We start from the raw sequence: 21,786 nt of genomic DNA, 5'->3' as shown, positions 1-21,786 counted from the left end.
GGTTTTGTTTTGGGAGAAATTAAATGGTTGGAGTCCAACAAGTCCCAGCTATTAGCCGGGCGGATTGCACACTATAGAAAGAAATCCTGGTAGAAGCTTACTATTTAGCCATTGGCTAATATGCTATTTATGGTCAATCGTCCTGGCTATTAGCAGGAGACCTTCTTCCCACTGATGGTGCCCAGGTGATTTATTATGCTCCCACTCCCAGGCTGGACCGGATCGTATTGGTAATGTATCGATTACAGTATCTTTATGGCAGCTGTTTGTGTATGTTGTTTGTCAGCGCCGTTTTCTTTCCTTACCTTCCGGGTCTATGGCTGCTGGAACGCATTGTGCGTTCCACTCTCTCCTCCTTCAGTCTCCTCTGTGTGCGCGCGCAAGTCTCCGGTTCGCGCGTGCGCAGTAGAGTCCATTGCCGATTCGCGCAGGCGCGCTCGGCAGTCAGGGCCACGCCAATCACAGCGCAGGTGCGCGGCGTACGCGGCGGGCGCGGTGACGTCATCGAGGGCGGCAGTTTTAAAAAGCTGTCTGCTACAGCTGATTCTGGGGATTTCTCCTAGGATCACTGTTCCTTCCAGGCTCAATCCTCATTGGAGAAGGTAGGGTGCTTGGCTGCACTATGTTCATATACTGCATCAATTGTCTCCTACACCTTATTGCCTGTGCTCTGCTATCATGCTAATATTTTTAATTTTTGCTTATAATTGTTTTCAGTGGATATATCTTACCACTATGGATGTGTCACCGCCCCCCAGTGGCCAACCCTTACGCCGCAGGTAGGATGGAAAATTTTCTTTCCTCTGCCTGCTGTTTGGGTTTCTGTATTTGTTTTTTTTTTTTTTTTTTTTTTTTTCTTATCGTTTCTTTCTCCTTCTTCAGCCCTTCTAGGTCTGATCATCAGCCCTCAGTTCAGGAAAACATTGACGTCGCTAATGCACATCGTCATCATTCCAGGTCAAGCTCTAAACGTCCAAAGAGCAGGTCACCCTCCAGACATCATGGGGAAAAATATAGATCCACCTCTGATCGCCATTCCCACCGTCATTCGGGCTATTCTGGAAGAAGATCTTGCTGGGGGTGCAAGGCCCAGGTCCCGGAAGGGAAATCTCTCTGTGATCCCTGCTATTCTCGTGCGGCAAGAGAGAGAGTGGATGGAGACCAACAAGTTGAAGCTCTGGTCAGGAAGGTGGTTCAGGAATCCCTGAACAAACCTGTTTCCTCTGGTGACATTTTTTCTCCTGTAATTCCAGCACCTGTCCTTATACAGGATGACTCTGAGGTTCCGGGTCCATCTCAGCGCAATCGTTCCTCAAGTATGTCCTCCCTTAGTGAGGTGGAGAGTGTTGTCAATTCCACAGGATTTGATTTTTCTCTAGTCCCAAATCTGGTAAGGGCAGTCAAAGTCGCTTTAAAATGGGAAGACCCGGTGGAATCTCCTAACAAACAGAGAAAATATTTTAAACACCTCAAGAAGGAGCGTCCCAGCTTTCCCCTCTTGGGTGAGCTTGGTGAAATGATCACTGATGAGTGGACCTCCACTGAAAGGAAAAATTCATTGATTTCTAAAGTATCAAAGATGTATCCATTTAAACGCGAAGACGTGAAACATCTAGAATCAGCTCCTTTGGTGGACGCCGCCTTAATGAGATTGGTCAAACATGTTACCCTTCCTTTAGAAGACACAGTTTCCTTTAAAGATGCTTTGGACAGAAAGATTGATACAGATCTAAAGCGCATATATGTCACAGCAGGTATGACATGTAAGCCGGCTCTGGCCCTCGCGGCCCTCTCCAAGGCAATGGAAGTTTGGACGGATGAAGTGGATTCTACTCTATCCAATATGTCTGGTCTTCTGGTCAGAGACTTACCGGTTCATGAGTTAAGAATGGCTGCTGCCTTCTTGGGTGAGGCTTCCCTTGACATTATCCGCCTGGTGGCACGGGTCATGCTTTTGTCTGTTACAGCCAAACGTGCCCTATGGCTCCGTCCTTGGGTAGCCGACCCAGCCTCTAAACAGGCATGGTGCCGTATTCCCTTTCAAGGGTCCTCCCTGTTCGGGAACAAACTTGACAGCGCTATCTCCCGTGCCACAGGGGGTAAGTCGGGGTTCCTTCCCCAGGACCGTCGTCCCTTCAACCAAAGAAAATTTTTTCCCAGGCAAGACCAAGATCGTGCTAGAGAGGCCCGTCGATACAGGCCGGGTAGAGAGTTCAGGAAAAATTGGAGAAGAAACCAACCTTCGGGTCAAAAACCCACAAAAGGGGCAACTCCGGGTAACCGAGATACCCCTAAATCTTTTTGATATTGGGATCGCTCAGACGGAGCAGGTTGGAGCTCGGCTTCTGCAATTCCGGCACGTGTGGGCAGCCTCAATAAAAGACTTTTGGACGATCAAGACAATATCCTTAGGTCACTCCTGGACCTTTGTCAACCCTCCTACACTTCAGTTTGTCCCCACAACTCTGCCTCGTTCAGAAGAAAAGAGAAATATCCTTCTAACATACACAGACACTCTTTTGTCCCAGGGCGCCGCTATACAAGTGCCAGCGGCAGAAAGATTTCAGGGAATGTACTCACCTCTGTTCATGATTTTGAAGAAGTCCGGCTCTTGGAGGCCAGTGATAGACCTGACGCATCTAAACACCTTTATAAAAAAGGAAAAATTCAAGATGGAGTCACTTCTCACAATTCGTCAGACCATTCTACCGGGCGACTGGCTTGTGTCAATCGACTTGAAAGATGCCTACTTCCACGTGCCCATAGCGGCAGAATTTCAGAAATACCTTCGGTTCGCAGTAGGCAGTGTTCACCTACAGTTCACGTGTCTCCCATTCGGGCTTACAACATCGCCGCGAGTGTTTTCAAAGCTCTTACTGGCTGTCGTGGCCTTAATCAGAATGAAAGGCATCCGTCTACACCATTATCTAGACGACCTGCTGTTACTTTCACAGAGCAGGGAACAGCTATTGATACATCGGGCTCAAGTTATTCTCACTTTGACCGAGTTCGGCTGGCTTTTGAACAGGGAAAAGAGTCATCTAGAACCCACACAGTCTCTAGTCTTCCTCGGTGCCCAGTTCGATACGATTCAGAGTACAATTTCTCTACCCTTAGAAAAAATCCCAGTCATCCGGGAAAGAATTCGTCTTGCATTGGAGTCCCCTTTTCTCAAAGCTTCACTCTGCCTCAAAATTATAGGCACCATGGTGTCCACGACTCCCATGGTCAGATGGGCACAATGGCGAATGCGTCCTTTCCAGAGGGGTTTTCTCCAACAATGGGATCCGAAGCCCCAGGACCAATTAATCCGGATAACTCAGTCAATGAGGGACAGCCTCCTCTGGTGGCTTCTGCGGAGAAATCTCCTCAATTGTCTCTCAATAGCCCCTGTCTCCTGGATCACAGTTACATCCGACGCCAGCAACAGCGGCTGGGGTGCTCTTTGCCTGAAGGAAGTAGCCCAAGGGAAGTGGGATTTTCCATCTCGAAAGGTAGTATCCAATATCCTGGAACTCCGTGCAGCCTTCTGTGCCCTTCAAGCCTTCACCCATCTGGTAAAGGGGTCGTCAGTCCTTCTGAGGATGGACAATACGACAGCCGTGTCTTACATAAAAAGACAAGGAGGCACACGCAGTCTGTCCCTTCTGAGGGAGGTGGAGCCGATTATGTCATGGGCTCAGACACATCTGACAGATCTAACAGCAGTTTATCTCCCCGGAACTCAGAATATTCAAGCAGATTTCCTATCGAGGACGACACTCGACAACAACGAGTGGTCTCTCCACAGCGAGGTTTTCGCCTGGATCCTGTCACTAGGATTCACACCGGAAGTGGACCTATTTGCATCCCCGTGCAACTACAAACTGGAGAAATTTTACACAAGAAATCGCTGTCCCCAAGCGTTCGGGGTGGATGCTCTAACAGATCAATGGATGTTCCACAAAGCCTATGCTTTTCCCCCAACTCCAGTTATTCTCCGGTTCCTGTCGAGACTCAGATGGGAGGAAGTCGAAGTGGTCGCAATAATTCCTTACTGGCCCAACAGACCATGGTTTCCACTGTTGTTTCAGTTGAGCTTCCGGGATCCAGTTCAGCTCCCATCCAGACCAGATCTCTTGCTCCAGGGGTCGACCCCTCACCCTTGTCCATCTCATCTGCACCTGATGGCCTGGTTTTTGAGAGGGAAAGATTGGAAGCGCTAGGTTGCCCAAGCCAAGCAATCTCTACATTACTAAATGCCAGGAAAGTGAGCACCAACAAAATCTATCAGAGGATATGGTCTAAGTTCTCGGATTACACCTCCTCCATGAACAGTTCAGCCAAAGTCCCCAGAGTGCAAGACATTTTGGGCTTCCTCCAAACTGGGCTTGACCTACCCTTATCAGTCAGCTCCTTGAGGGTCCAAGTATCAGCAATCTCTGCCTTCACAGGTATTTCGTGGGCCAGACATTCCCTTGTCCGTCAATTCTTCAAAGGAGCCATGAGGTTAAGACCTCTAAGAAAACCAAGATTTTCCAAGTGGGATCTCCCATTAGTCTTGGACTTTTTTTCAGGAGATCAAGATTCAACTAATCAATCTATCAAAGATCTTTCCCTCAAGATTGTTTTCCTTGTGGCTATAACATCTGCCAAAAGGGTCTCCGAAATTGGCTCTCTAGGCTCCAAAGAACCGTTCCTCACCTTTTTTCCGGACCGGGTAGTGTTGATTCCAATGCTGGGTTCCAAGCCTAAAGTCACGTCAATCTTTCATGAAAACCAGGAAATTGTACTTCCCACGTTTCATTCTTCTGAAGGTTCTATGGTTCATCCTCTGGATGTCGGCAAAATCCTTAAACAATATCTGGAAGCCACAGCGTCCTTCCGTAAATCTGATCATTTGTTTGTGTCATTCCATGGGAAAAACAAAGGCATGCGTGCTTCCTCCAGAACCATCGCCGCATGGATCGTCCAAGCTATCCAAAGGGCTTACAAGGCTAAAGGGTTGGCTCCTCCTGAAGCGGTAACCGCTCATTCCACGCGGAGCGTCTCTACATCATGGGCGGCTGCCCGACATGTTTCCCCTGAAGTTATTTGCAAAGCGGCCTCTTGGTCGTCTTTAAATACATTTATGACGCACTATTGCGTAGAACCGGCCTCCTTGTCGTCGGTTAATTTTGGTTTGAATATATTATCTGTTGACAATGTCAATTAAAATTTTTGTTTCTTTAACCAGCAATTGCCCACCCGGGTGTGTTTGGCTAGTCATTTCCCACACGTAGGCTGCCATGGAGTCTGTCAGGAAAAAGGAAAATTTATATGAAATACTTACCGTAATTTTCCTTTCCTGATGGACTCCATGGCAGCCGGAGTTCCCTCCCTTTTGCTGGAGTAGGCTATATTACGGAACACTGTCTATGGCCAAGAAGCAAAGCTTTATGGGAGTAGGGTCCTATGAGGTATGAGAGGCGGGGTTAACCCACACGTAGGCTGCCATGGAGTCCATCAGGAAAGGAAAATTACGGTAAGTATTTCATATAAATTTTCCTTTTTATAAGTAAACTAAATAAGTTATTTATAAAGTTTACTTATAAAATTTATTATAACGTTTATGAAAAAGTTATTTATAACGTTTACTTATAAAAATGTATTATAAAGTTATTTATGAAGTTTATTAAAATTTTATTTTTTAATAAACTTCATAAATAACGTTATAATACATTTTATGATTAAACTTTATAAATAACTTTTTAATAAACTTCATAAATAACGTTATAATACATTTTATGATTAAACTTTATAAATAACGTTTTAATAAACTTCATAAATAACTTTATAATGCATTTTATAAGTAAACTTTATAAATATCTTTTTTTTAATAAACTTTATAAACAACGTTACAATAAACAGTGAGCGGATCAAAGTTCCCCCAAACCAGACTACAAAACGATCCAATCCTGACAACACACGAAGCACGTGACCAGCCCTGTACGACACAAGCTCCTCCTTCGAGCCCCGCCCACCTCAAGCTGTCACCGCGCAGGTCAATCCTCTCCGCCCCGCCCACCTTTTTCCGGAGGCGCTGTCATCGCGCAGCTGCCCGCCCACCCCGTGTCGTCACACCTTTCTCCTCCCCCCTCCCCTCCGCACAGGATCGGCGGAAGTGACGTCAGGCTGAGAGAGAAGCACTTCCCGTTGTAGACATTCGGTGAAGAGAGAGAGAGAGGCTGATCGGAGGTGAAGCGGCTGAGAGAAGCTTTGCGCCGCCTCTCCCGGGGGGGACTTTGTGCCGGAGAGAAGACGGGTCCCGGCTAGGTGAGGCGGGTGTGGGAAAGGATCGGTGACATTTGTTGTTTTTGTTGTGAGGAGGAGATGCTTTGTGGGGGATGGGGGGGGGACATTCCTGAGGGGGGTTGTGAAGTTAGGTGAGGTATAATGAGGGGGAGGTTAGTCAATACGGGAGGAGAGGGGGGGGGCAGTTGTTGGGTTCAGGTGGGGGTGATTGGGGGGGCAATTAGAGTGGGGGGGAGGGGGAGGTAATCCTGACTGGAGTGGGGGAGGGGGCTTCTTCCTCATCTATAGTCCTCCAATGTACACATAGAACATTGTGACCAATGACAGGTGAAGGGAATAATAATAATATCTCATTACAATGACACCGGAGAGTGGGCGGGATGTATTGGGCAAGTGAACATGTTATCCCTGAAGTTGTTGTGTTTTGAAAGCAGAAATATCGCAAGTGTGTTGTATATGGAGCTGTGTAGCCGCAGATCCGGCCCGGGTGTCCATGGTAACCCGTGTCCTCAGCCAGAAGCGCCCGCAATGGGCACGTGCAGAGATCAGAACTGGACCACGGAGGAGGAAGGGGGCCCGGTGTGAGGAATCACGTTTCGGCCGGATGGGTCACTTACCTGAGGAATAGACGGCACCAGGGTGGGAAGAAGACGAGTCGGCGGGGGCAGTGTGAGGATCTGGGCGATGTGCTGCCATTCGTGTGGATGGGACGTGACACTGACCACCGTGACTGACCCCCTGCCTCACCACCTGCCTGACCACCGTTGCCGACGACCACCGTTGCCGACGACCACCGTTGCCGACGACCACCGTTGCCGACGACCACCGTTGCCGACGACCACCGTTGCCGACCCAGTACACCCCTTCGTGGACACCGTATTCCCTGACGGCAGAGGTAATGATGGCAGCAGGATAATGCGTCCTGCCACACTGTAAAAATGGTCCAAGAACGGATCGAGGAACTCCAATAACGAGTCGAACTGCCCGCCCACCGTCAAATGAAGGAGCTCCCTCCTTCATTTGACGGCTCTCGTTCTGAGACGACGTCATGACGTCGTCTCAGAACGCCCGCTCTGCGCAGTGTGGACGCGCCGTGTTGCTAGGACATGGCGTGGCCCCTGATCTCTGTGAAGAGCTGCGTCAGCGGCTCTTTTACCATGTGATCGGCTGTGTCCAATCGCATGTCCAATCACATGTAAACGCGGAGATGCCGGTAATCGGCTCCCCTCACCGTCACCTCACACTGACAGAGTGGGAGGAGAGGGGAGCCGATCAGCGGCATCTCCTCACAGGGGGACATGGAATGTAATCAGGGCACTGATCACAGTATATCAATTTAAGTGTCACCAATCAGTGCCCATTAGCAATGCCCACCAGTGCCGCCTATTGTTGCCCACCAGTGCCGCCTATTGGTGCCTCCTCATCAGCCGCACATCAGTGAAGGTGATAAATTACTTGGTTACAAAATTTACTGACAGAAACTAAGTAAAAAACAAATTATTTAATTTTTTTAATTTTGGGCCTTTGTGTTTTTTTTTTTTTTGAAAAAAAAAAAAAAAGGCAGCAGTGATTAAATGCCACCAAAAGAAAGCTCTATTTGTGTGAAGAAAATTATAAAAAATGTTTGGGTACATTGTTACATGACTGCGCAATTGTCATTCAAAGTGTGACAGTGCTGAAAAATGGCCTGGGCAGGAAGGGAGTGTAAGTGTCTGGTAGTCAAGTGGTTAAAGTGGAGTTCCACACAGAAATTGAACTTCCGCGGATCAGATCATCTAGCCCCCCACCCCCGCCCCGCTCCGTCGGCACATTTTGCACCTTTCAGGGGGGAGCGGATACCTGTCAAATCCAGGTATTTGCCCCCACTACCGAGGAAAGATCACCGCACGTTCGATCCTCTTTTTCTTCTCCCCTCCCGCTGCCTTCTGGGAGACACACAAATGACGGCTGGGCGGTGCTGCTCTTGTGCTAGCAGGGTGTCGTATGATTTTCTCGCCCCCCTAGTGGGTACGCACGCGCCGCTGCATCACTCGGGTACCGATGCGCATGCCCGGTGGCCGTGATGCCCGCCCGGCACCCGTGATTTCCCGGTAACGGAGTAGGACCATGGATCTGTGGGTGTAAACACAGATCCATGTCCTGTCAGGTGAGAGGAGACCAATGTGTGTTCCCAGTACAGAGGAACACCGATTGGTCTCCTCTCCTTGTGAGTCCCATCCCCCTACAGTTAGAATCACTCCCTAGGATAAACAACCCCTTGATCGCCCCCTAGTGTTAACCCCTTCCCTGCCAGTGGCATTTGCACAGCAATCCATACATTTTTATAGCACTGATCGCTGTATAAATTATAGTGGTCACAAATTAGTGTCAAAAGTGTTCCGATATGTGTCCGCCGCAATATCGCAGTCACGATAAAAAAAACGCAGATCGCCGCCATTACTAGTAAAAGAAAAATGCCATAATCTATCCCCTATTTTGTAGCTGCTATAAGGAGAGTTATTGGGTAAACATGGGGGCAGAGGTAACTGCTGGTGGAGGGAAGGAAGAGGCAACAGGCAGAAGTGACGGCCAGAGACTGCGGGCATGGTACACGAGACGGCCAGAGACTGCGGGCATGGTACACGAGACGGCCAGAGACTGCGGGCATGGTACACGAGACGGCCAGAGACTGCGGGCATGGTACACGAGACGGCCGAAGACTGCAGGCATATGTTACAGGAGATGGCTGGAGGCATATGGTACAAGAGACGGCCGGAAGCTGCGAGCATGGTACAGGAGACGGCCGGAGGCATATGGTAAAAGAGACGGCCGGAGGCTGCGGGCATGGTACAGGAGTCGGCCAGAGGCATATGGTAAAAGAGACGGCCGCAGGCTGCGGGCATGGTACAGGAGACGGCCGGAGGCATATGGTAAAAGAGACGGCCGGAGGCATATGGTAAAAGAGACGGCTGGAGGCTGCGGGCATGCTACAGGAGTCGGCCAGAGGCATATGGTAAAAGAGACGGCCGCAGGCTGCGGGCATGGTACAGGAGACGGCCGGAGGCATATGGTAAAAGAGACGGCCGCAGGCTGCGGGCATGGTACAGGAGACGGCCGGAGGCATATGGTAAAAGAGACGGCCGGAGGCTGCGGGCATGGTACAGGAGACGGCCGGAGGCATATGGTAAAAGAGACGGCCGGAGGCTGCGGCCATGGTACAGGAGACGGCCGGAGGCATATGGTAAAAGAGACGGCCGGAGGCTGCGGCCATGGTACAGGAGACGGCCGGAGGCATATGGTAAAAGAGACGGCCGGAGGCTGCGGCCATGGTACAGGAGACGGCCGGAGGCATATGGTAAAAGACGGCCGGAGGCTGCGGGCATGGTACAGGAGACGGCCGGAGGCATATGGTAAAAGAGACGGCCGGAGGCTGCGGCCATGGTACAGGAGACGGCCGGAGGCATATGGTAAAAGAGACGGCCGGAGGCTGCGGGCATGGTACAGGAGACGGCCGGAGGCATATGGTAAAAGAGACGGCCGGAGGCTGCGGGCATGGTACAGGAGACGGCCGGAGGCATATGGTAAAAGAGACGGCCGGAGGCTGCGGGCATGTTTTGGATGGAGGCTGCGGGCATGTTACAGGAGATGGCCAGAGGACAGGTGCCCGGGGGTTTGTTTGGAATCGGCGGCCCCTAGCGATGTCACTGGGAGGAGGAGACGGGGATGGCACTGTCTGGAGGGGAGGAGGAGATTGTCTGTCTATTTCCAAGATGACATCATTTCTGACATCGGAGCATTTTTGCGAGTACTGATACTCACGAAAATGCCTAGTATGACGCCGATACCAGTATTGACTGTACTTTGGCTGTATACAGCCATCACTGTCGGTTTACAGGGCTTGTCATTGCAGAAAAACTAGTCCGATTTACACAAAGTCCCCTTGAGAAGTAGTTGGGAACCTGTCCTGCATTTGTTCAGATCTGGAGTAATGTTTCTGTTACCCAGAAGGGTAGTGTGAAGTACAGACCAATAGCGGCGGGTCTATTTTATAGTAACAATGTTGCTGTGTATAGCAGGGATGAGTGCTGGGATTAGGAGGGATGCAATGTATGGGGGTCCGAGGCCTGAACTACAGAGCATTTTTTGTGACTCTCCTCACACGAGTACAGAGAAGTGTAGGCACTTCATTCCGAGGAGGACACACAAAACATCCAATGTTGTTGGTAAGGCCTCTGTGCAGGTTTGTGAAGCTGTTCTCTAGTTGTTGGTTAAAGTCGTCTAGCATTTCATACAGGATCAAATCTGAGCATTCTGGCCTGATGAACACATCATTAAAAATAATCCTGTACCCCCCTTTTACATTTTACAGTACTAAAGTGTCAGCATTTATTTATTTTTTATATATATTTAGGTTTTAATACATTTTTAACATGGTGGAACAGACGCATTCAAACTGAACGAGCCTCATTTTTTTTTTTTATTTACTTATTTTTTATGTACTTTTTTTTATTTTTTATTTACTTATTTTTATTTTTTTTTACAATTTGTAAAATAAATGTTAGTATTTATATTTTGAAATTATTTTATACAATGCTGCTGCAGGGGTCTAAACCCTAAATTGGGAGGGTGGAGGGGTAACCTGGGCATGCAACTGTGGAAATCGGATCTGGCCCTGGGGGCAATTACAGGAGCAATGCTCTGTGTGTGTGTGTCTTCCTGCAGCAGCTGGAAGCCTGCGGGTGGGAGAAGAGGAGAAACCATCTTTCAGCTGCTGCATCCTTACGGTTATCCCCCCCCCCCCCCCACTCCCTGTTCTGACCACATGACTGTGTCAGTGTGTTTTTTTTTTTTTTTTTAACTAAAGCCATCAGTGCCACATGCCAATGCCAACCAGTGCTAACTATTGCCACTTAGTGCCACCTGCCAGTCAGTGCCACTTGGCAGTGTTCCCTGTTGGTGCCACTGCCATCTGCCAGTGTCAATTAGTGCCACCTGCCAATCGGTGCCATCTGCTAGTACCATCTTTCAGTGCCATCTAGTGCAGCCTGCCAGTGCCAATAAGTGCCTTCTGCTAGTCCCATCTTTCAGTGCCACAAGCCAGTGCCACCAAAAAAAATCGGCCGCAAAAATCGGCATTATATATTGGCCATCGGCCGCCCAGATTTCTAAGCATCGGCATCGGCCAGAGAAAAACCCATATCGGTCGACCTCTAATCGTGCAGCTATAATATATTTTTATACTGTATGTATGGGGGTTCTGAGTAATTCTTCTAGCAAAAAAAAAAAAAAGTTTACATGTGGGATAGAAATGCCAAAATTGGTGGTGGTTAAACCGCCTGTCCACACTGCGTCTGTCTGGTAAACGCTAGGGGTGCAACGGATCAAAAAACTCACGTATCGGATCGATCCTCGGATCAGGAGTGACGGATCGGATCATTTTCGGATCAGCAAAAAAAAAAAAAAAAAAGACAAATCTTGGTACACCCACCAGAGTTTTTGATTTCACAGTTCTTGTCAACACAAAACGGAGCTTATGTGCTTAAATACAGTGTTTGGAAATCCGACATGTACGAAAGTGGTGTCACCAGTTCCCTACTGTGACCTGAACTATCCCAATCATCAGATCCCTTTAGTGTCATTGATCGGCGGGCTGAGTGTCTAGTGAAAATCCCCCCTACGTGCTCAGTCCATACAGATCCCCCCGATCGCCTCCTCTCTCTTCTCTGGCAAGCAGCAGGACGCCCGGTGCGGCGGCTGCAGCGGCTCCCCGTGTGGATTCCTCAAGGTGCAGCATGGAGCTCATCGCTGGGCTGTTAGGAGTCAATGACATATTGAGCTCAAGTGCCCACAAACTTCCGAGGAGCAGCCTGCATCCCCCGCGCCGGGTGGACCTCGATGGCCGCCGCTTCGATAGCTAGGCCGAAGCCGCTGCCTTTCCTATGGACCGGGAGGGCCCGTGGATCGCCGTGTGTCCCGACCCGAAGGTGCTGATCTGTACGGATCAGTTGCACCCCTAGTGACAATACTTGATGTGTTCCCACTGTCATATGGCATTCTTGTGCCACAGTGCCTACACAACGTCACGGTTTTATCCACTAACCTCTTTCCTTCATCATAATATTTGACAGGGAAGCCAAAATGCTCCCATACAGGGGATTTAAATGACGCGGGGCATTCAAGCTCCTCCGTTCGCCATTACCACGCTGTGTGTGGACTGAACATGCGCAAATTATTATTATTTTTTTTTTAGAAAACAATCCTCGGATCACGTGTGTGCGGTTCGGATCAATCTTTTTCGGTTCGGATCACGGATCAATGACGATCCGTTGCACCCCTAGTAAACGCAGAGCCACCTCATTCACAGCAAGACCGGCACCCAGTTTGGAAGATCGGTCCTGTTTGACGTTGCTACATACTGAGTGCTGGTTACATCAATATTGCTGCTTTCCTTTTAAAGGCTTTTATTGACATTTGTAGTGCACTTCTATAGTGAATATTTGTTTTATGAAAGCTTTGTAATGAATCTTTGAGAAAGCCTTTGGCTGCGGTTTGTAATTTAACACAGATGAGTGGTGTTCTGCAACTGCAGGGTGACGCTGGTTAAAGTGGACCTGTATCTAACACAATTTATATAAACTTCTAAAGTACTGCTTGGACCTTGAAGAAGGGGACATACTCCGAAAGCTTGTCCTGAAAAATTGTATGTCGGTGCAAATAAAAGTATCACAGGCAGTACTCAATTTTCTCTGTCACAATTGCACTAATACGGCTACAATCACGGCACATATCAAGTGAAATACATCATTATTTACAGTGATGAAAACAACCCTCCCACATACTCCTTGCATCATTTTGTACTTTGGACTTTGTTTCCCTTTGCTGTGAAAATGACAATGGTCCCAAAAATGTGTCAAAATTGTCCGATGTGTCTGCCATAATGTCGCAGTCACGAAAAAAATCGCCGAACGCCGCCATTAGTAGTAAAAAAAAAAAAATATTAACCACTTAAGCCCCGGACCAATATGCTGCTAAATGCCCAAAGGCGTTTTTACAATTCGGCACTGCGTCGCTTTAACAGACAATTGCGCGGTCGTGCGAAGTGGCTCCCAAACAAAATTGGCGCCCTTTTTTCCCCACAAATAGAGCTTTCTTTTGGTGGTATTTGATCACCTCTGCGGTTTTTATTTTTTGCGCTATAAATAAAAATAGAGCGACAATTTTGAAAAAAATGCAATATTTTTTACTTTTTGCTATAATAAATATCCCCCAAAAACATATATAAATGTTTTTTCCCTCAGTTTAAGCCGATACGTATTCTTCTACATATTTTTGGTAAAAGAAATCGCAAAAAGCGTTCATCGATTGGTTTGCGCAAAATGTATAGCGTTTACAAAACAGGGGATAGGTTTTTTTTTTATTTTTTATTTTTTCGTGACTGCGACATTATGGCGGACACTTCGGACACATTTTTGGGACCATTGTCATTTTCACAGCAAAAAATGCGTTTTAAATTGCATTGTTTATTGTGAAAATGACAGTTGCAGTTTGGGAGTTAACCACAAGGGGGCGCTGAACGAGTTAGGGTTCACCTAGTGTGTGTTTACAACTGTAGGGGGGTGTGGCTGTAGGTCTGACGTCATCGATCGAGTCTCCCTATAAAAGGGATCACTCGATCGATGCAGCCGCCACAGTGAAGCACGGGGAAGCCGTGTTTACATACGGCTCTCCCCGTTCTTCAGCTCTGGGGAGCGATCGCGAGGGGGCGGCTAGAAACGAATAGCCGCTCCCTCGTCCCGGATCGCTCCCCGCGGGTTTCCGACCGCCGCATGTAGCGGGGGGGTCCCGATCGGACCGCGGAAAGGCAGGGACGTACATGTACGCCCATATGCCTGTACGTGCCATTCTGTGGACGTATATGTACATGCGGCGGTCGGCAATCGGTTAATAAAAATGCAATAAAACTATCCCCTATTTTGTAAATGCTATAAATTGTGCGCAAACCAATCGATAAACACTTATTGCTTTTTTTTTTATTTTTTACCAAAAATAGGTAGAATACTTATCGGCCTAAACTGACAAGAAAAAAAAGTTTTTTTTATGTTTTTTGGGGATATTTATTATAGCAAAAAGTAAAAAATATATATATATTTTTTTTCAAAATTGTCGCTCTATTTTTGTTTATAGCGCAAAAAATAAAAACCGCAGAGGTGATCAAATACCACCAAAAGAAAGCTCTATTTGTGGGGAAAAAAGGACCCCATTTTGTTTGGGAGCCACGTCGCACGACCGTGCAATTGTCAGTTAAAGCGAGGCAGTGCCGAATTGCAAAAACTGGCCAGGTCCTTTATCTGCATAATGGTCCGTGTCTTAAGTGGTTAAAGAGGAAGTAAAGCCTAAAAAAACACACGAAAAAAAACCCTGCAAGACAAAAGCATAATGAGCTAGTATGCATAGCATACTAGCTCTTTATGTAATACTCACCTCCGATTTTAAACCGCGACATCTCTCCCGGGGGTTACTTCCCGGTATTGCGGCTCCGGCGCTGTGATTAGCCAGAGCTGCGATGAAGTCACGCAGGAGCTGCCAGTCATGGCACAGGCTCCTTTAGGAACGGCACGATCACTGTTGCTAAAGTGTACCTGCGCCGTAGACATCGGCGCCTGTCTTTTCTGTAAATATCTCCTAAACCATGGAGGTTTAGGAGATATTTCCAGCACCTGCATGTAAGCCTTAATCTAGGCTCATCTGTAGATAAAAGTGGTTGTAAAGGGTTTACAACCACTTAAATGTTTCTGTAAAATACAATATGGCCACCTTGAGGCGTTCTGTATGAGGTGGTGTACAGAACACCTCCCGGAAATGTAACTTTCCTGCTTGTGTGATTTGGCTCAGTGATTTAGATAAGATACAAGTCAGATTTTTGGCATCCCCTGCAACAAAACATTTATTTTTGGTGAGATCCCCCCAATAGGTGCTCTTGTGTTTTGCCTGCTGGGGTTGGGGGCACAGGGAGCATTCCCAGCTTGTAATTTAACACTGATGAGTGTTCTGCAACTGCAGGGTAACACAATGTAAATAAAATGGATAAATAGGTAAACTGTGCCTGTGTGTTATATGCAGGGGGCCGTGGAAATGTTTTTTTTTTCCTGAAACTTCCCTCTTAGGCCCCTTTCACATTGAGGAGTTTTTCAGGCGGTACAGCGCTAAAAATAGCGCTGCTATCGCGCCTGAAAAACTCCTTCACTGCAGACTCAATGTGAAAGCCCGAGGGCTTTCACACTGAGGCGATGCGCTGGCGGGAGACAAAAAAATCTCCTGTCAGCAGCATCTTTGGAGCGGTGAGAGGAGCGGCATGTATACCGCTCCTTCACCGCTCCTTCCCATTGAAAACAATGGGAAACCGCGGCAATACCGCCCGCAATGCGCCTCTATAGAGGCGCATTGTGGGCGGTATTAACTCTTTATCGGCCGCTAGAGGGGGTTAATACCGCACCGCTAGCGGCTGATACCCGCGGCAATTCCGGCGGTATAGCGCCGCTATTTTTAGCGCCGTTATACCGCCACCGCAGCTCCCGCCCCAGTCTGAAAAGGGCCTAAAAGTTTATTTTTTTTTTTTTTTTTTATAAAATATATATTTAAAATGGTGTGTATAATTTTTTTTTATAGATATATATGTGTGTGTGTGTGTGTGTGTGTGTGTGTGTGTGTGTGTGTGTGTGTGTGTGTGTGTGTGTGTGTGTGTGTGTGTGTGTGTGTGTGTGTATGTATATATATATATATATATATATATATATATATATATATATATATATATATATATATATAAAAATATAATGCCCAGCATGCAGCATTTTGGGGCTTCCAGCTCCTCCAGTGGAGTCTTGTAGTCCGCATTTACTTGGCGAGCTTTATTGAAAGCATTTGGTTATCGGTGGGAGACATCAGATAAACATTTACACAGCTGCAGATATTGGAAGATGGGGATTCTTGACACCCAAGTCTGAGTCATTCTCTCATGGAAGAGTCTCTGTAATTAAATTGTTTTTATTTTTCCTGCATGCACATTGTTTTCTGCGCTGGTGCTAAATAGTTCTTGATGGATTCGGTGCAGTTGTGAAATCCTTTTTTTTTATTCTTCTTTTTCCTTTTTTTTTTTTTCTATTTTCCTCCTTTTTCTTTTTTTTTTTTTCCTTTTCTTTCATAGCCTTTTCTTCAAGCCTAGTACACAGGATCAGAAAAGCCCCTTATACACGAATACAAATGTTTTTGTTTCCTGTTTTTTTGTTTTTTTACCTTGCAAGATACTTGAGGTGATTGTAGCCGTATTAGTGCATTTGTGACAGAGATGAAAAATGGTCATGTGACTCAAAAACGCACCAAAACTGCAAACTGCAGTGCATTTTTACCGCAATTTCCATTCATTTCAATGGGAAGCTGCGTTTTTTTTTTTTTTTTTTTTTTTTTACCAAAAGATGCAGCATGTAGGACTTTTGTAAACGCACCGCATCCATAGCGCAGTGGTATAAAAACTCCCATAGGATTTAAAGGGAAACATTTTTCTTGCAAGGTAGAGAAAATTGAGTACTGCCAGGGATACTTTTTTTTTTTTTCATGGACAAGCTTTCGGGGTGTGTCCCATTCTTCAAGGTCCAAGGAGTACTCCTTTGAAGAAGGGGACACACCCTGAAAGCTCATCCATGAAAAATGTAATGTTGGTGCAAATAATAAAAAAAGTATCACGGACAGTACTCGATTTTCTCTACCTTGCAAGAAAAATGTTTCCTTTTAAATCCGATGGGACTTTTCATACCACTGCGCTATGGATGCGGTGCGTTTTTCAAAAGTCCTGCATGCTGCATCTTTTGGTGCGGTTGTAGAAACCACACAAAAAACGCAGCCTCCCATTGAAATGAATGGAAATTGCGGTAAAAACTCACTGCAATTTGCATTTTTGGCCCGTTTTTGAGTCACATGACCACTTTTCACAGGTGCAGGCAACCCAAAAAATGCACAAGAAACGCAACTGAAACAGCAAAATTGTGGTAAAAATGCACATGTGTTTACCACAATTTTGCTAAAGACCGGTGTGAAAGGGCCCAAAATCAGATGGAAAAATACAGCTTTTGAATAAATTTTACACTAATCTGATCGTTGGTACGCAGCTTTCAAGAGCTGCCCAGGACAGTTCATCCAAAATTATCGGAAGGAACGAGCGTGAACATTTTTCTCGTACGATACCAGAGCAAATTTTTTATTTTTTGATCGGTACAGTTTTCATCCGAAAATACAATACATTATATCACTTCTGAAGTTGTATTCTGTTGTACGAGAGTTTTAGTAACCTCTTCATTTTCGATATGAGAATTGCATGCAAAAAAAAAAACAGCTGATCATTTTGTCCAACATTCTCCTTGTCTGTTACCAGGCTTAAAAAACAAGGCAACGTTTTTTTATTTTGCCATGCAGTGGGGCTGTGCCTGCACTTTATGGGTGAACTGCTTATTTTTGTCTAGGGGTGATGAGAGCGGAGATATACTTGCCTGATCCTCCGAGCACAAGACCGGTCCCCACTGCTCCGAGATTCAGTCCGTCTATGGGCAGGCTGGTTGTACTGAAGTCAATCTATCAATCGCCTCGGTTACAACCAGCCTGTCTGTTTTATTTATCATTATTGCTCACTGCTGATGGCTATTAAAAACGAGCACAAAAAAAATAAAAATAATAATGTATTTATGATTGCAATGTTTGCATTCATTACTATCTTCTATATCTGCCTGGAGTTGCTACTATTAAGAGTACATATGACAGGCTGTCAGCAAAGTTATTTGAACTATAGTTTCTATTACTTTTTGCACATAATCTTTGTTTTTTCTACTGCCCTACTGAAGTGTAGTTCACTTTCTTCTTTGGTCTCTACATATGTTTCTAATTTAGTAAACTTGTTTCTCTTCTTTTTTTTCTTTTCACCCCCAGCATACTCCAGTCCCAGATGGGTTCCAGAAAGCAGCGAGGCGTCCTGCACTAAAGTGGGCATGCTCCGGATTTTGTAGCTCTAGTCTAGGCCTTCCCAATCCCCCCCTCCCCCCCCCCCCCTCCCCCGATGGTAAAATGTCTGTCGATATGAACAGTCAAGGATCGGACAGCAATGAAGATTATGACCCCAATTGTGAGGATGATGAAGATGAGGAAGACGACGACCCGGGAGATATAGAAGATTACTACGTTGGTGTTGCCAATGATGTGGAGCAACAGGGTGCAGACTCATTTGACCCAGAGGAATACCAGTTCACCTGTCTGACCTACAGGGAATCGGAGAGTGCGCTCAGTGAACAGATGGCAAACATGGCTTCCATGGTGCAGGTGAGGACTGCTTCCAACTTGTAAGGGGTTCTGCAGCTAGGACATTACTGATCATTAGCGGCATTGCTGAACCTCTGGGCAGTGCGCGCCAACTTCCTCACGGCAGTGTTGAGAGTCTCAGAGCAGTGTTGAATTTTGCTTAGGGTGCAGGGATCCCTGTGATCCTCTGGTGCAGAATTCTTAAAGGGGTTGTAAAGATACATCCCCCCCCCCCCCCTTAAATAGCTTCCTTTACCTTAGTGCAGTCCTCCTTCACTTACCCCATCCTTCCATTTTGCTTTTAAATGTCCTTATTTCTTCTGAGAAATCCTCACTTCCTGTTCTTCTGTCTGTAACTCCACACAGTAATGCGAGGCTTTCTCCCTGGTGTGGAGTGTCGTGCTCGCCCCCTCCCTTGGAATACAGGAGAGTCAGGACGCCCACTAACACACAGCTCCTTTCTCTATCTGCAACGTAGAGAGCGTCCTGACTCTCCTGTAGTCCAAGGGAGGTGGCGAGCACGACACTCCACACCAGGGAGAAAGCCTTGCATTACTGTGTGGAGTTACAGACAGAAGAACAGGAAGTAATACTATTTTTTTATGGTTTATGAAAGGAAAACTGTTGAGTGGCATCGCTGACCTCCTCTAGAAATGTTGGTTACCTGGCAGGCGTATCCTCCGGCTCTTATACTTTGAGTCATTGACAGGAAACAAGTATTCAAATGAGTTCTGGCGTCAATGGATCAATAACTACTTCAGCCCCGGAAGAATTGGCTGCCCAATGACCAGGCCATTTTTTGTGACACGGCACTGCGTCGCTTCAACTGACAATTGCGCGGTCGTGCGACGTGGTACCCAAACAAAATTTACGTCTTTTTTTTTTCACAAATGGAGCTTTTTTTGGGTGGTATTTGATCACCTCTGCGTTTTTTATTTTTTGCGCTATAAACAAGAGCGACAATTTTGGGGGAAAAAACACAATATTGTGTACTTTTTGCTATAATAAATATCCCAATAAAAAAAAAAGAATATGTATATGTGTGTGTATTATATGTATGTATATATATATATATATATATATATATATATATATATATATATATATATATGTGTGTGTGTGTGTGTGTGTGTGTGTGTGTGTGTGTGTATGTGTATGTGTGTATATATATATATATATATATATATATATGTGTATGTATATATATATGTGTGTGTGTGTGTGTGTGTGTGTATATATGTATATATATATGTATATGTATATGTATGTATGTATATATATATATATATATATATATATATATATATATATATATATATATATATACATATATATATATATATATATATATATATATATATATATATATATATATATATATATATATATATATATATATATATATATATATATATAGTGATGAAAATAAGTATTTGAACACCCTGCTATTTTGCAAGTTCTCCCACTTGGAAATCATGGAGGGGTCTGAAATTGTTACCGTAGGTGCATGTCCACTGTGAGAGACGTAATAAAAAAAAAAAAAAAAAAAATCACAATGTATGATTTTTTTAACTATTTATTTGTATGATACAGCTGCAAATAAGTATTTGAACACCTGAGAAAATCAATGTTAATATTTGGTACAGTAGCCTTTGTTTGCAATTACAGAGGTCAAACGTTTCTTGTAGTTTTTCACCAGCTTTGCACACACTGGAGGAGGGATTTTGGCCCACTCCTCCACACAGATCTTCTCTAGATCAGTCAGGTTTCTGGGCTGTCGCTGAGAAACACGGAGTTTGAGCTCCCTCCAAAGATTCTCTATTGGGTTTAGGTCTGGAGACTGGCTAGGCCACGCCAGAACCTTGATATGCTTCTTACAGAGCCACTCCTTGGTTATCCTGGCTGTGTGCTTCGGGTCATTGTCATGTTGGAAGACCCAGCCTCGACCCATCTTCAAAGCTCTAACTGAGGGAAGGAGGTTGTTGCCCAAAATCTCGCAATACATGGCCCCGGTCATCCTCTCCTTAATACAGTGCAGTCGCCCTGTCCCATGTGCAGAAAAACACCCCCAAAGCATGATGCTACCACCCCCATGCTTCACAGTAGGGATGGTGTTCTTGGGATGGTACTCATCATTCTTCTTCCTCCAAACACGGTTAGTGGAATTATGACCAAAAAGTTCTATTTTGGTCTCATCTGACCACATGACTTTCTCCCATGACTCCTCTGGATCATCCAAATGGTCATTGGCAAACTTAAGACGGGCCTTGACATGTGCTGGTTTAAGCAGGGGAACCTTCCGTGCCATGCATGATTTCAAACCATGACGTCTTAGTGTATTACCAACAGTAACCTTGGAAACGGTGGTCCCAGCTCTTTTCAGGTCATTGACCAGCTCCTCCCGTGTAGTCCTGGGCTGATTTCTCACCTTTCTTAGGATCATTGAGACCCCACGAGGTGAGATTTTGCATGGAGCCCCAGTCCGAGGGAGATTGACAGTCATGTTTAGCTTCTTCCATTTTCTAATGATTGCTCCAACAGTGGACCTTTTTTCACCAAGCTGCTTGGCAATTTCCCCGTAGCCCTTTCCAGCCTTGTGGAGGTGTACAATTTTGTCTCTAGTGTCTTTGGACAGCTCTTTGGTCTTGGCCATGTTAGTAGTTGGATTCTTACTGATTGTATGGGGTGGACAGGTGTCTTTATGCAGCTAATGACCTCAAACATGTGCATCTAATTTAGGATAATAAATGGAGTGGAGGTGGACATTTTAAAGGCAGACTAACAGGTCTTTGAGGGTCAGAATTCTAGCTGATAGACAGGTGTTCAAATACTTATTTGCAGCTGTATCATACAAATAAATAGTTAAAAAATCATAAATTGTGATTTCTGGAATTTTTTTTTTTTTGATTATGTCTCTCACAGTGGACATGCACCTACGATGACAATTTCAGACCCCTCCATGATTTCCAAGTGGGAGAACTTGCAAAATAGCAGGGTGTTCAAATACTTATTTTCCTCACTGTATATATATATAATCTATCCAGAGGTGATCAAATGGCACCAAAAGAAAGCTCTATTTGTGTGAAAGAAATTGTATACCGTAACTTTAGTTTGGGTACAGTGTTGCATGACCGTAGTAGCTGAGTGCGGCATATAGGGCTGGGGAAAAAAAAACGTTTTGAATCGAGTTGCGAC

The 21,786-nt window shown here is 45.8% G+C and overlaps 1 protein-coding gene across 1 annotated transcript in view; it reads left to right on the top strand.

Moving 5' to 3' along the window:
- The first annotated feature begins 6,140 nt into the window (after positions 1-6,140).
- The window catches only part of ARIH2 (ariadne RBR E3 ubiquitin protein ligase 2), a 52,915-nt gene continuing 37,269 nt past the window's right edge, over positions 6,141-21,786 (top strand). The window contains exons 1-2 of the mRNA XM_040358933.1: positions 6,141-6,294; positions 18,226-18,612. Of these exons, the coding sequence (XP_040214867.1) occupies positions 18,361-18,612 (252 nt within the window). The 5' untranslated portion in view covers positions 6,141-6,294; positions 18,226-18,360. The remainder of the gene's footprint in view (positions 6,295-18,225; positions 18,613-21,786) is intronic.

Source organism: Rana temporaria, chromosome 7 (genome assembly GCF_905171775.1).
Source record: "Rana temporaria chromosome 7, aRanTem1.1, whole genome shotgun sequence".
NCBI lineage: Eukaryota > Metazoa > Chordata > Amphibia > Anura > Ranidae > Rana > Rana temporaria.
This window is presented reverse-complemented; position numbering and strand designations above follow the sequence as displayed.